Source organism: Heterodontus francisci, chromosome 27 (assembly GCF_036365525.1).
Source record: "Heterodontus francisci isolate sHetFra1 chromosome 27, sHetFra1.hap1, whole genome shotgun sequence".
Lineage (NCBI taxonomy): Eukaryota > Metazoa > Chordata > Chondrichthyes > Heterodontiformes > Heterodontidae > Heterodontus > Heterodontus francisci.
This window is the reverse complement of record NC_090397.1, coordinates 67,807,794-67,820,974: the sequence shown is the minus strand read 5'-3', so window position 1 is coordinate 67,820,974 and position 13,181 is coordinate 67,807,794. Positions and strand designations below refer to the sequence as shown.

At 39.9% G+C, this 13,181-nt stretch overlaps 1 protein-coding gene across 1 annotated transcript in view; it reads left to right on the top strand.

The window, feature by feature from the left end:
• The window catches only part of rbm17 (RNA binding motif protein 17), a 34,361-nt gene extending 24,764 nt beyond the window's left edge, over positions 1–9,597 (top strand). The window contains exons 10-12 of the mRNA XM_068059535.1: positions 1,044–1,142; positions 6,181–6,253; positions 8,337–9,597. Of these exons, the coding sequence (XP_067915636.1) occupies positions 1,044–1,142; positions 6,181–6,253; positions 8,337–8,440 (276 nt within the window). The 3' untranslated portion in view covers positions 8,441–9,597. The remainder of the gene's footprint in view (positions 1–1,043; positions 1,143–6,180; positions 6,254–8,336) is intronic.
• Positions 9,598–13,181: the final 3,584 nt, after the last annotated feature.

Genomic DNA, 13,181 nt, shown 5'->3' with positions numbered 1-13,181 from the left:
TGTACACACTGCTGTACTTCAGGTTTCAGATATTTTGTGCATCATTCACATGAAAATCCTACCTTGCATATAGATTTTCAGTTGCTGTAAAGACCATTGTGTAAGCTACACAGCTGTTAAAATCTACCACTACATCCTGAAACTTGCTCATGCTGGTGTGCTGGTTGCAGTTCTAGTTTGCAGATTATTGAATCTGTGGTTTATACTTCAGATATTAGGATGACCACTGCTCTAATAATCTCTGATTATTGATTGTATTCAAATTTAACTTCTGGGCAAATAATGGTTAACTTTTAGAACAGAGTTACTTGGTTAATTTATATTTTAAATAGAACGTTTTTTTATGTAATGTATTGGATGGAGGCCATTATCACCACAAAATACTTTTACAATATAATTGCAATAATTTATAAGTCACAAATATTATTTGTAAGTATTTAACTATTATGTTCTTTTTTTCTAATCTGCTCCAGCAAAACTTTTATATTATTGAGCTACTAGATGTTCACTGATTTTAATTACTTATTGAATTATTTTCAACAATTACTATTGCCACATATGATTATCTATAATAGGTTTTTAGGTATATGAACAGAAATGCTTTCTGATGTTATAGTTCAAAATCTTGGCGAATAGTAACATATAGTGCAAACTTGCTGGGAAATGGGAACCCTCAGTTTTGTAAAGCCTGTGGGAAAGGTACAAGGATTTGATTCGAGCAGCAGAATAGTGAAGGCCTTTGGTATCGAAGAATGTATTTCGACTTTTGCCATTGAAAGTTAATTTTTGTGGAGAATGCAGTATTTGTATATTTTACAAAGAAAAGCACATTCTGAACAGTACTATTGCTGGTGATAGCTTATGACTTAATTGATTTGATATATTGATCCAATTAAGAGACTTTATTTACTATCTAAACTGAATTTCAAAGCATATTTTAGTAAAATGTATGATACTTCAGTCAAGCTTGATCCTGTCCTCATTTGTATTGTCAAGCCACCATATCATATTCATTAGTTTGTAATTGGTTGCTTTATTCTTAGAACATGGTGGGGGCTGGAGAAGTGGATGATGACCTGGAAGGTGAAACCAAGGAAGAGTGTGAAAAGTATGGCAAAGTGTCCAAATGTGTCATATTTGAGGTATGAGTTTTGCGGAAGTGTGCTTTAAATTATTAAACAGGAGGACAGTGCAAAGCTTGCCTGATGTGCCTGTTAGGCTAATTTTTTTTGTTCATGGGTATGGGTGTCACTGGCAAAGCCAGCATTTATTGCCCATCCCTAATTGCCCTTGAGAAGGTGGTGGTGACAGTTGAATAGCTTGCTAGTCCATTTCAGATGGCAGCTGTGGGTTTGGATTCATGCATATGCCAGAGTGGGTAAGGACAGAAGGTCACTTTTCCTAAAGGGCATTAGTGAACCAGTTGGGTTTTAACAACAATCTGGTAGTTTGGTGATTGCCATTACTGGCTTTTTGTTCTAGATTTCTTTAATTAATTTAAATTTCCCAACTGCCGTGGTGGGATTTGAACTCACATCTTTGAATTATTAATCTTGGTCTCTGGATTGCTGGTGCAATAACTTAACCACTGTGCTACCATACCCATAAATTCAGTTTTGTCTCATTCAGTCAAAATGATTTTCTATATTAATGGAGCGCAACAGCATGGTAGGAGATGTTTCTTTCTACAGTGGAACTGGCCCGGTAATCAGTTTGATGCTCTTTATCTATTGGTGGTATAAGCAATTTAACAACATGTTAATCCAACGGCATATTAGACCACAATACTGAACTTTGTTGGGTACTAATGTGCCTATAAAGGAAAAAAAAGCTAAATTTAATATTTCACAAAGTTTTCAAGCAATGTTTCTTCGTCTTTTCTTTCAAACCTCATATTCACCACTCACTTGCCTACACAACTGACTGCTTTTCAAAGTAATTTATCATGGGTGTAACAGTTTGGGACATTTCTGAAAGACTCAAGAATTCCAAAAAAACAGCTCTTAAACAGGCCATTTGCCCCAACCAGTTGGTGTTTGTCTTTCACACAAGCAGTAGTCCAAATCCCACGTGCCAGCTTCTGTTCTAACGAAAATAACTCCAATTTTTCAAATCATTCTTCCGTATTTATATTTGCTCAAACCAAGCAGCTTCCTAGTGAATCTATACTGTATCCACTTTTTTGCTTCAACCTGCTTCCTATACCTGCGCAGAATCTTAAAGGGACAGCTTGTGGGCAGCCTGCATGGTACCTTCAAGATTGCTGCATGCAGCTTAAAGAGAACATTGGTCTAAGAACAGAACCCTGTGGCTTCCCACTTGCTAACACTCTTGAGAAGTTGCCCTGAACTCTTAGCCTCTATTCTTCCCTTCTATCCAATTGTTGATCTGCTCCCCTCCTCCTAATTCTCAGACTAAATCTTATTTGGAATGAGCTGATTTGTGTTTAATGTTAGTAAAGGTTTAGTGAACACTAAACTGAGTATTACTCATCACTGTACTGAAAGTTTCTTACATTCTATAGTGCAGTGATTCTCAAATTGGGGTCTGCGGACCCCTAGGGGTATGAATTGTTAAAACTTGTATTTTCTGACTTTGGAAACAAATCAAAATCCAACAATCCAGAATAAGTTCACAGTTAATCAATATCACATGCTAAATTGGGGAAGGAGGAAAGAGAGAAAGGAGAGCCTTCGTCAGTACTGGTGTCCCTCAAGGGAATTGGCTGATTAAGCCTTTTCACACTTGTTCTGGTCATGCAGATAAGCTAAGAATGTACGGAATCCCCATTTAGTGGTGACATTCTGTAAACTATCTCTTTGCGTAGATAGAACTTGAGTTGAATGAAGTCTGGAGTGTAATACTATGAGATATTTTAAATCTGGTATGTTCTCATGGTATAGACACATCTTGGTTTCTATGCCTATTTCAGCAGCTGAAATCAGTCAGTTGCTTTTCAGCTGATTTTTAAATAAACTGGTTTAAGATGAAACCTATAAACAGATCTAACAGTAATTTCTGCACTTTTCATCCCCTTCATATTTTCTTGCTGTTGGCTAGGCTGAGATTAGGAATTCACCATTTGGTTTTTAAAAAGCTTGTGTTCTATCCGTTCATGGAGCATTATGTTCGTGCACCATCACATAATTGCTGAAAATTATATTAAAGTTTATTTTCTACAAAACTGCCAGTGTGTAGAGTGACAGAGTTAAAGGTTAGCTTTTTGATGAGACATTAAACTGAGGCCCAGTATGCCCCCTCAGGTGGATGTAAAAGATCCCATGGCATTATTTGAAGTAGAGTAGAAGAGTTCACCAGGAGTCCTGGCCGATGCTTATCCCTCAACAACACCGAAAGCAGGTCATGTAGTTCATTGCTGTTTGTGGGACCTTGCTGAGCTCAAATTACTGTCTGTGTTTCCTACATAATGATAGTGACTACACGTCAAAAAGCACTTCATTGGCTGTAAAGTGCTTTGGCATGCTCTGATTCTTGGAAAGTGCTATATAAATGCAGAAGGGCAGAGTTATTGCTCAATCAAGAAGAATTCAAATTTGGTTTGGTTTGCTTGGAGATTTTCAGTATTAACTAAGGCAGTGTTTAACATTTCCATAGATGGAGAAATCCTTTCTTTTGTGGCTTTGATGAAGTGCACTGTTAGTAGTGCATGCCCCAAATGCCAAGTGGATATCAGTGTTCTCAGCTTGAGGGCACCAGTGTAAAATATTTGTGCTTTTTGGCTAACATCTGTTATGACCAGGTGAGAAATAGGTCTAGGGTTCCCTTTCAACCTTCATCTGGTCTTACTGTAACAGGGTTTTATTTTTAAACAGTGTTTTCAGCTCCCCCCTTGGTGAATCCTTGTTCATCACTTTTCAATTATAAGGCCAAGAAAGGAGCACAAACAGGCTTTCTTAAGTTTAAAGAAGAAAGGTGAAATTTTATTAAATTTAAACTCTAATTCGGTTGACGCCTACAAATACACAACATGCCCACGCTAGCATGCATACGCGATACATGCAAATAGAGACAGAAAAGGGCAGAAGAAAAATAAAGTGGAAAGGTTTGAGGCAATATCTGAAGAGTTGTTGTGGTTCTTCAAGCTCACTGTAGAGTCCTTGATTGAATGTAGATCTTGCTTTTTATTGGGGCCCAGTATAATTCTTAAACCTTGTTCACTGTAGAAGACTTTTCTCTCTTGGAGTTCATGTGTCTTTAGTCAGTTTTCGGAGTTCCATGAGGAAGAGATGGGAGCAGACAGGACAGGAGAGGAGGTCTTTTCAGTCCAGGAGCCAAAAGCTTTCTGCCAGTTCAAACACTATCTCCAATTTAAAACTCTCAGTTCAAACTCTGCAACAGCCAGTCAGCCATGTGACTAACTGGTCTGCCCACATCTGTTTGTGGATTGAATTGGAGCAGGGGGTAGCTCCTTTGTCTACAAGCACTGTCGGGTAATATGCAAAAATGTCTTTCCAGCCAGGGGCCCGGCAACCCCTTGCCTTGTCTTCTTCCCAGCAACAATTTGAAATTTAATGTCCATGTGAAATTAATGTGCCTCATTCTTGCTAGATGGGGGCCTGCATGACACAATATATATGGAAGAATTATTAATGGATCATTTGAGAGGGCAGTTTAATGTCTTTATCATTGCGTGAGTTAGAAAATGACATGAACAAGACATTTTGTTTTGGACAGAAGTGGATGAACTTTCTGTAATGCATTGCTCTGCTGAACTCCACCGTCTTTGTTCGGCCGAGAGTTTCGTCTGTTGACTTTTTTTATTAAAATAAAACCACCCAGTTTGGAGTAATTTCTACTGCGGCTTCAAGTTTCATCATTACTGTAAACACTTCAAATACTTGCATTGCTCCTGGTCATTTCCTGTTGTAGTTTTCTTGAAGGGCCTTATTCTAAAGCAGTTGTGACACAACCACTTGAACCCAAAATTGCTTCTTTACAGGAACAGCCTCTATTTATACTTGTCAGAATACAGTCATACAATTCAGTGACCTGTATTGAACTCGGCACAACCCCATACCATTTGGGATATTAAATGCTGGTAGACTATTTGGCCTTGGGTGAGGGATGAGAGGCAGGACTATTACAGCGGAGGGCAGGCCTGTCCTTGTCTAGTGTCACCTGTGTGCACTTTTCAGTAGAAATGACTAGACAGCACAGAACTGCTCATTTTAAAAAAAAAAAAAATTCTTTCATCTTTTTCCCAGTCCAGGTAGAGCCCCCACCGCTGCATCGGTCAGGATGCACTAACTCACTGAACCTTGGTGTGCGCGGTTTCGTACTGTTCTATATAATGCATTTACCCAACAAGCCATCAGGGAAACCGGGTTCATTTTTAACTGATTCCCAAAGAGAAAGGTTGCCCTTTTTAGTCCTCCAGAGTTTAGCATGTTTGCAGAGAGCCTGCGATGTAAAAGGTAAGAGCTGAAGTGACAGTCACGGGTACTGGTGATGCTGTATCTGTGCTGTAGTTTGGGGCAGGTTAGACTTGAGGCAGGCAGCACAATTCTGCCATACTTCCCAGGTGAATTGGAGTCTATTCAGAGTTCCTTAGACAAATCCAGGTAAGCATGTCTTTGCTGCTGTTTGTGGGTATAAGGGTAATGGTGGGCACGCACTGTACTTGTGTGCTGAAACGCTAGCTGCCTGGTATCCCTCCATTGTTCCTCCTCTTCGTCTTGAAAATTTCCAAAATGCAGGATTCTTATAGGGGAAGAAACCCTTTATTGTTACTCCCAACAAGTGATGCAAAATATGATGGTTGCAAAACCAATGGCTCAGGGCTGTAACTAGAGGAATAGGGTGGAAAAAGATGCAACTTTTAAACCTGTAGTTCTTTGGAACATTAAATCTTACGCCTCCTCTTAAAAGCTGCCTATTGCTCCTGGGAGTCTGTTCTGCATGGGCCTTAATATGAATCAACAGCACGAGTGTAAGTGGCTAAAATATGGAGGCGTTCTAAAGACATGACCCACCTGTTCCTTTTGGAAGCATGTAGCCCTGATTTCACTGGCTGCAAGAGATATGCACCAGATTCAAAATATGCAGAGATGCCCTTGCCCTGCACCTACATTTTGACTCCCATATGTACTACGGGTCCTTACAAAGGCAATCTAAAATTTTGGTATTTCATATAATTAATACTTCTGTTCAATTTTGCAGATTCCTGGGGCACCTGATGATGAAGCAGTCAGGATATTTGTGGAATTTGAGCGGGTAGAGTCTGCAATCAAAGGTAACAGTACCTTGATGATTTTTTTTTTATGAGAACATAACAGTTTTCCCAGTGAGTGCATGAGCCATATAAACCAAGAATCTTCCAGTGTTGATCTCTGATCTATGCTCAGCTGATCTTGGCCAGGGTGGCAGTAAAACTATTACAGTGGTACTTAGTGACTGGGTGAGAAAAGGAGAAATCATCCTGGCTGCTGATCTCTATCCAGTAACTCTTGGAGGAAGTGGGTATCATGAGGGAGCAAGATTTGAATTGGCTGTGGTTGAATAGCCTACCAACATGCACCAGGAACACACAAACAGTGGCTGATTGGGTGAAATGCTAGAGGTTACATGACACCTGGCGGAGCATTACCCAACAAAGTGTTAGTATTTCAAGGAAAGAATGGGAGAAAATTGTTCAGAAAAATAAAAAAATTAAATGTTGAAATATTGACATGTGATGGTCTATGATTATTTTCAATAGAGTAAACCTGGAGTAGGGGTTATTCCTGCTCAGAATTTGGACTTAAGGGACATAGTTGAAGTAAGGTCTTTACTCTGAATCAAGCCTGTGCTATACCTGCTAGTGGGTGGCCTCTGTGGGATAGTGTACCATTCCTTATCTTCAAAAGTGCAGTAAATCACAAAATGAAGAGAATGTTATTTGCTGATCGATAAGAACGGTGTTTAGTGAAATATTTATGAATGAATGATCAATTTTTTAAAAATGGTACAGGTTTTTATCTAGCTACCAACTCCATCCCTCTCCCTCTCAACAGTCTGAGATTAAGCCTGCTGGTTCTTAACCTTGGTGTCGCATTTGCCCTATCGATGAGCTTCTGACCTCATATTTGTGCCAACATTAAGACTACCTATTTCCACCTCTGTAACATCATATGACATTGGCCTTGTCTCAGCTCATCTGCTGCTGAAACCCTCATTTATGCCTTCGTTACCTCTAGACTTGACTATTCCAGCACACTCCTGGCTGGTCTCCCACATTCTACTCTCTGTAAACTTGAGGTCATCCAAAATTGTGCTGCCCGTGTCTTAACTCGCACCAAGTCCCGTTCCCCTATCACCCCTGTGGTCGCTGACCTACATTGGCTCCCGGTCAAGCAATGTTTCTTGATTTTAAAATTCTCATCCTTGTTTTCAAATCCCTCCATGGCCTTGCCCCTTCCTATCTCTGTAATTTCCTCCAGCCCCACAACCCTCCGATTCTCTAATTCTGGCCTCTTGTGCATCCCTAATATTTCCTTTTGTGGTTCGATGTTGTATTTTGTTTCATAACACTCCTGCGAAGTGTCTTGGGGTGTTTTATTATGTTAAAAATATTGTCGTTACACAATATTTCACAACATGCTCCTTAATTGAAATAAAAACAGAAAATGATGGAAATATTCAGATTTTGCAGCATCTGAGAGAAGCAGTTAACGTTTCAAGTTGATGAACTTTCATTAGAACTGGAAAAAAGTTAGAGATGTAACAGGTTTTAATCATGTACAGAGGCAGTGAAAGGGGGGAGGGGAGGAAAAGAACAAAAGGGAAGATCTGTGATAGGATTGGACAAGTGGAGTGGTAATAGAACAAAAGAGGTGGGAATAGGAAAACGCAAAATCATTGCCAACAGCTGCCATTCAAAAACAAACACAAAAAAAAAAGGGAGCGAGGTTATGATCTGAAATTGTTGAACTCTAGGTCCTTCATTTCTAGGCATTTGTTTTTGAACTGTGGCTTTAGTCTCAATTCTGCCCATTTTTGGATTTTCATGTACCTTTGACATCTAAGATTGATTACAGTTTACAGTTTAGCATTTTTAAAACTAGCACTTGTCAATTTCCCAAAATTTAAAATGGAATTTTTTATATCAGAAGGAGCTCTTTATATATTGTGCAGATTTACCAATAATGTGTACATATGCCTGTTGGATGCCTTATAACCAAAATCAAAATTACATGCATGATTAACTGCTGACTAAGATTATTCTGTGTAAACCGCTTGCTACCAGCAGTAATGGTTTTGCTGTAATGTTGCTGATTTTTTTGATAAGGCAAAGATCTAGGTCCTGGGAATAATAAATCTTGCTCCTCTTATTTCAGCTGTTGTTGACCTAAATACAAGGTACTTCGGTGGCAGAGTGGTGAAGGCCTGTTTCTACAATTTGGATAAATTCCGCCAGCTGGACCTTGGTGACCTTTTCTAAAAACACGAGTGAAAGTATTGCATCCATCAGCTTTCTGTATATGGTGTAAACAGTCCCATAACTGTGAAGTTGTGAAGGAATGGAAGGAGAATTATAATTAATTCTGAAATGACACAACCATCTTTAATTGTGGCCATCATTATATTTCTCCTTTCTTCATGTCCTCAACGTGAGATATTGTTTCTTCTTGGGGGTGCACAGATGGTTTGGATTTACCATCAAAGTCACCCTGAATTAATGCTTAGGTGGCCAGCATGACATTTTTCAATTATGCTTGTTTCCTTTTGTTTAGGAAGGTGTTTCTGACACTAGTGCTACTTTGTAGTATTTTCCACCAGAATTTGACTGATGACACCACTGGAGATTTTTTTTGTCAAATTCACCGACTGGTTGTTGGATGGTAACCTGATCAGTAAACATGTTGCATTTTTAGAAATTGCAGTCTTTCATCAGCTTGAACTCTTGGGGATCTTGCTGAAAGTAGTGGAGAAAGCAGTGACATTATTATTTCCATCTGTTCATTCGCTCCTTCTCTTCGTCCACCTGCGATACTTGTGTCAAAACTTGTAAAATGTTACATTTGTTCAGTTTTCAGTCAAGTGATTTGATTCTGAAGGAAATAATTATATTGGTACTATTATTTGATTACAATGTGTGCTCATAAAATATGGGTGTTCAGTTGGTGGCATTGGGACTTTTTGCGTATTTCTTCTCTTTCTGTTCAGAATTCATATGCAGCTGGTATGTATCTGGTTGTGTATCCATCTTGACAAAAAGCAAAGTAGTGGCAGAAAACCTTAAATGATTGTAATAATTTCTGTAAATTAAGTTGTGTTTTAAGTATGACTGGTTGGATTTTGTCAGCTTTATATGGTGGTTATGATGAACTGTTTTATTACAATAATTTGTTGCACACACTTTTATACTGTGCATGTGCTTTATGTCTTGCAACACCTTTAGAAAAGAGGTAATTATTTGTTTTGTATTATATTGAAGTAGTGAACAGCAGTCACCACAACAACAGTCAAAAATTAGTGATTTTAAGACAACAGTGAAATAATTCACTTATGAGTTGCTACTCACAAACAGGGCATTTTTATATCAGCTAATTGGCATAAGAATGAAGAGCCTCTTAATAAAGAGAGTGCATTCTTTAACACATTCCATTTTTGATTTATGAGACTTATCTGTATTTTCCTGTGTCTTCTCCTGCTAAAGACACACATAGCCGCACACACTGTCACCCATGCCACATACGTCCCATAGCCAAGAGCAAGCCTGCAATTATGAGGCATGTCACAGCACCCCGAGATCAACACTCTGTCCCATTGCGGGTGTGCTCAAAATGATTTGTTGTTTGATCAAACTTAAGTTGTAATTTATCTGGGGGGGGGGGGGGTTCAGTCATTTCTTCAAGCAACAATACATTTTTCCATGGCACCAGAATGTAGTCCAACAGTGATTAACAAATTTTATTAATATAGCAGTTTGTCAGTATAAGAATAATTTTTCCTTTGAAATGGTGAGTGTTTATATTTGGTGATCATCCCTTTACCTCATCGCTCCATGTCACACTCTGTGCCTCTTGCAAAATTAGGTTTAGGTAGCACCTGATACCTCATCAGCCCTGGCATCGACTTCATCAGGCATTTTGTTGCCTTAATGAAGATTGGTACTGTTCAAGGAGTGTTTATTACTTGTTTATCTGCCACTTGATTCATTGGTAAACAGAGATAATCTGGCATGAAGAAAATTTCAGTCTCTTTCCACTCACTCTACTGGAATACTCCATATAGACAGGAATTGATATCAGTCAGTCCAGTGGTAACAATCAGATTCCAGTAACAGGCTATGAGGACTTGATCGGCTTTTATATTTTAAGCTGGATCTTGGGAGAGTCCCTAAAAGTGCTGCTCTACTGAATTTGCTTCCAAATTGTGCTGTCAGTTTCTTTTGTTGAACTGTCAATTGTTTGATACTTCCAGCAATACATACAAAATAACAATAGTGCTGCTAAATGTCATAAGGTGCCCATTGCCAGGTTTGCAGTATCACAAAAGTAAAACTTCGTTTGGCACTTCAATTTAAAGATTTGTGACAAATTAGCTGCTGGGCTTTGGAAGAACCTGCCCATCCAAAGATACTGCCGCAGAGAGGTATGGTGCCATGAATGTCCCCAATACCTTGCCTAACCAGTCAATCTTCATAAATGACCCAAGACAGTGAATAGCAGCAGGACTATCCTCACCTAATGTGCTCATTAGGGGCCATTGATTGGTTACTAACAGTAGGAACTGTGAACAACTTTCTTTCTGCTTAGCCTAAGGCCAGTTGCTGAATGCCCACCTCTGCACCAGCTGAAATTGGCTAATCCACCTCAGACCAGGATAAAATCCATGACCCTGTCTTGTGTCCGACTTGGGGCCACATTTTGGAAGAGTACCTTTTACCATCAGCAGATCCTCCTACACATAACTATAGCTGTTTTTAGACTATTCAGTCTGGTTTGGAGTTGTTTTTATTCAGTGATCCGGATTAAATGACTTTATTGTGGAGACAAAAGGAAAATACTGCAGATGCTGGAAATTTGAAATATGAATAGAAAATGCTAGAAATACTCAGCAACTCAGGCAGCATCTGTGGAGAGAGAAAAACCGAGTTAACGTTTCAGGTCAATGATTTTCATCAGCCCTCCATGTTCACATGGCATTCTCCAGTTGCAGCAGCATAATTATTTCCTCCATTTAAGCATTGCAAGTAATCCATTTTGTAAATGTCAGTGGCACTCTCACCTCTGAGTCTGAAGGTTGTGGGTTCAAGTCCCACTGCAGGACTTGACCAAAATTGCTCGCTGACACTCCAGTGCAGTGCTAAGGAAATGCTTCACTTTCAGAGGTGCCATCATTCAGATGAAACATTAAACCGAGGCCCTGTTTATCCTCTCGTGGACGGAAAAGATCACATGGCACTGATGTGTAAAAGAGCAGGAGAGTTATCCTCGGTGTCATGGCCAATATTTATCCCTCAATCAACAGCGGCACAGTGACGCAGTGGTTAGCACCGCAGCCTCACAGCTCCAGGGACCCGGGTTCGATTCCGGGTACTGCCTGTGTGGAGTTTGCAAGTTCTCCCTGTGTCTGCGTGGGTTTTCTCCGGGTGCTCCGGTTTCCTCCCACAAGCCAAAAGACTTGCAGGTTGATAGGTAAATTGGCCATTATAAATTGTCACTAGTATAGGTAGGTGGTAGGGAAATATAGGGACAGGTGGGGATGTTTGGTAGGAATATGGGATTAGTGTAGGATTAGTACAAATGGGTGGTTGATGTTTGGCACAGACTCGGTGGGCCGAAGGGCCTGTTTCAGTGCTGTATCTCTAATCTAAAAAAACGTCATTTTGATTTTCTGTTTGTGGGAGCCTGCTGTGTGCAAATTGGCTGCTGCATTTCCTACATTACTACAGTGACTACACTTCAAAAGTACCTCATTGGCTGTAAAGCACTTTGAGACGTCCGGTGGTTGTGGAAAGTGCTTTATAAATGCAAGTCTTTTTAAATGTACATACAAGGCTATATACCAATGTAATGCCTTGGAAGATATAAAGTATTACATGTTCCAACACAATAGAGGCATTATCTTTATTGATGTCTCAAAGTGAATCAGTAAGGCATGGTCATTTATTTTCATCAACATGTTCTGCACAGTGAGAAAAATTGACTATTACAGTACTACTGGGATAAAGTTAAGTCCTGTGCTTTGGGTAAGTTGTGTGTATATTGGTTGGGGCCACCAAATAGCCTTAGGATGTCTGTTCTTCACATGTTAGGAGCGAGTCCGTCTCATTTGGCTCTGGGGAATTGCATTTTTTGTTGGCTCTGTTATTGAAACTGTCTGCGAACAGTTTCAATGTGAACCCCGGGACTCCTGCTGCTGCCTGCTTTTATGAAGGTTCCAGACCTATTCAGTGCCTTCAGCTGCCAAGGCCTACGTTTTGGAGTTCTCTCCATAGACCTTTCTACTCCCTACCTCTTTCTTTTAGACACTCCTTAAATCCTACCTCTGACCAAGTTTTTGGTCATCTGACCTAATATCTCCTTATGTGTTTGGTGTTAAATGTTGCTTTACAACGCTCCTGTAAAGGGCCTTGGGATGTTTTATTATGTTAAATGTGCTATATAATACAAGTTGTTTTTGACCATTCTGACCTAAAATATGACTTCCTTAAAAATTCATTGATGAAATTCTAGCGGTTTAGGAGTTTACCTCAGGTCCTCTTCTCTGGCCTCCTTATCTCGTGAGACAATGGGTAAGCGCCTGGAGGTGGTCAGTGGTGTGTGGAGCAGCGCCTGGAGTGGCTATAAAGGCCAATTCTGGAGTGACAGGCTCTTCCACAGGTGCTGCAGAGAAATTTGTTTGTCGGGGCTGTTGCACAGTTGGCTCTCCCCTTGCGCCTCTGTCTTTTTTCCTGCCAACTACTAAGTCTCTTCGACTCGCCACACTTTAGCCCCGCCTTTATGGCTACCCGCCAGCTCTGGTATTGCCTCTACCTTGCCTCAGGTATTCTCTGTCATAATGTGATGTTGATCACCCACATAAGTGATCTGAGCACCTTGCATTTAGGCATGTGCCTGTATTGTCCAATGTACATTGGTGTAACCCAAGGGGTGGGGGGTTGTAACTAGATATTTGTGTCTTTCACACTACCTCAGTCTTGTTGATGGCAGACAAAGAAAATGGTAATGAAT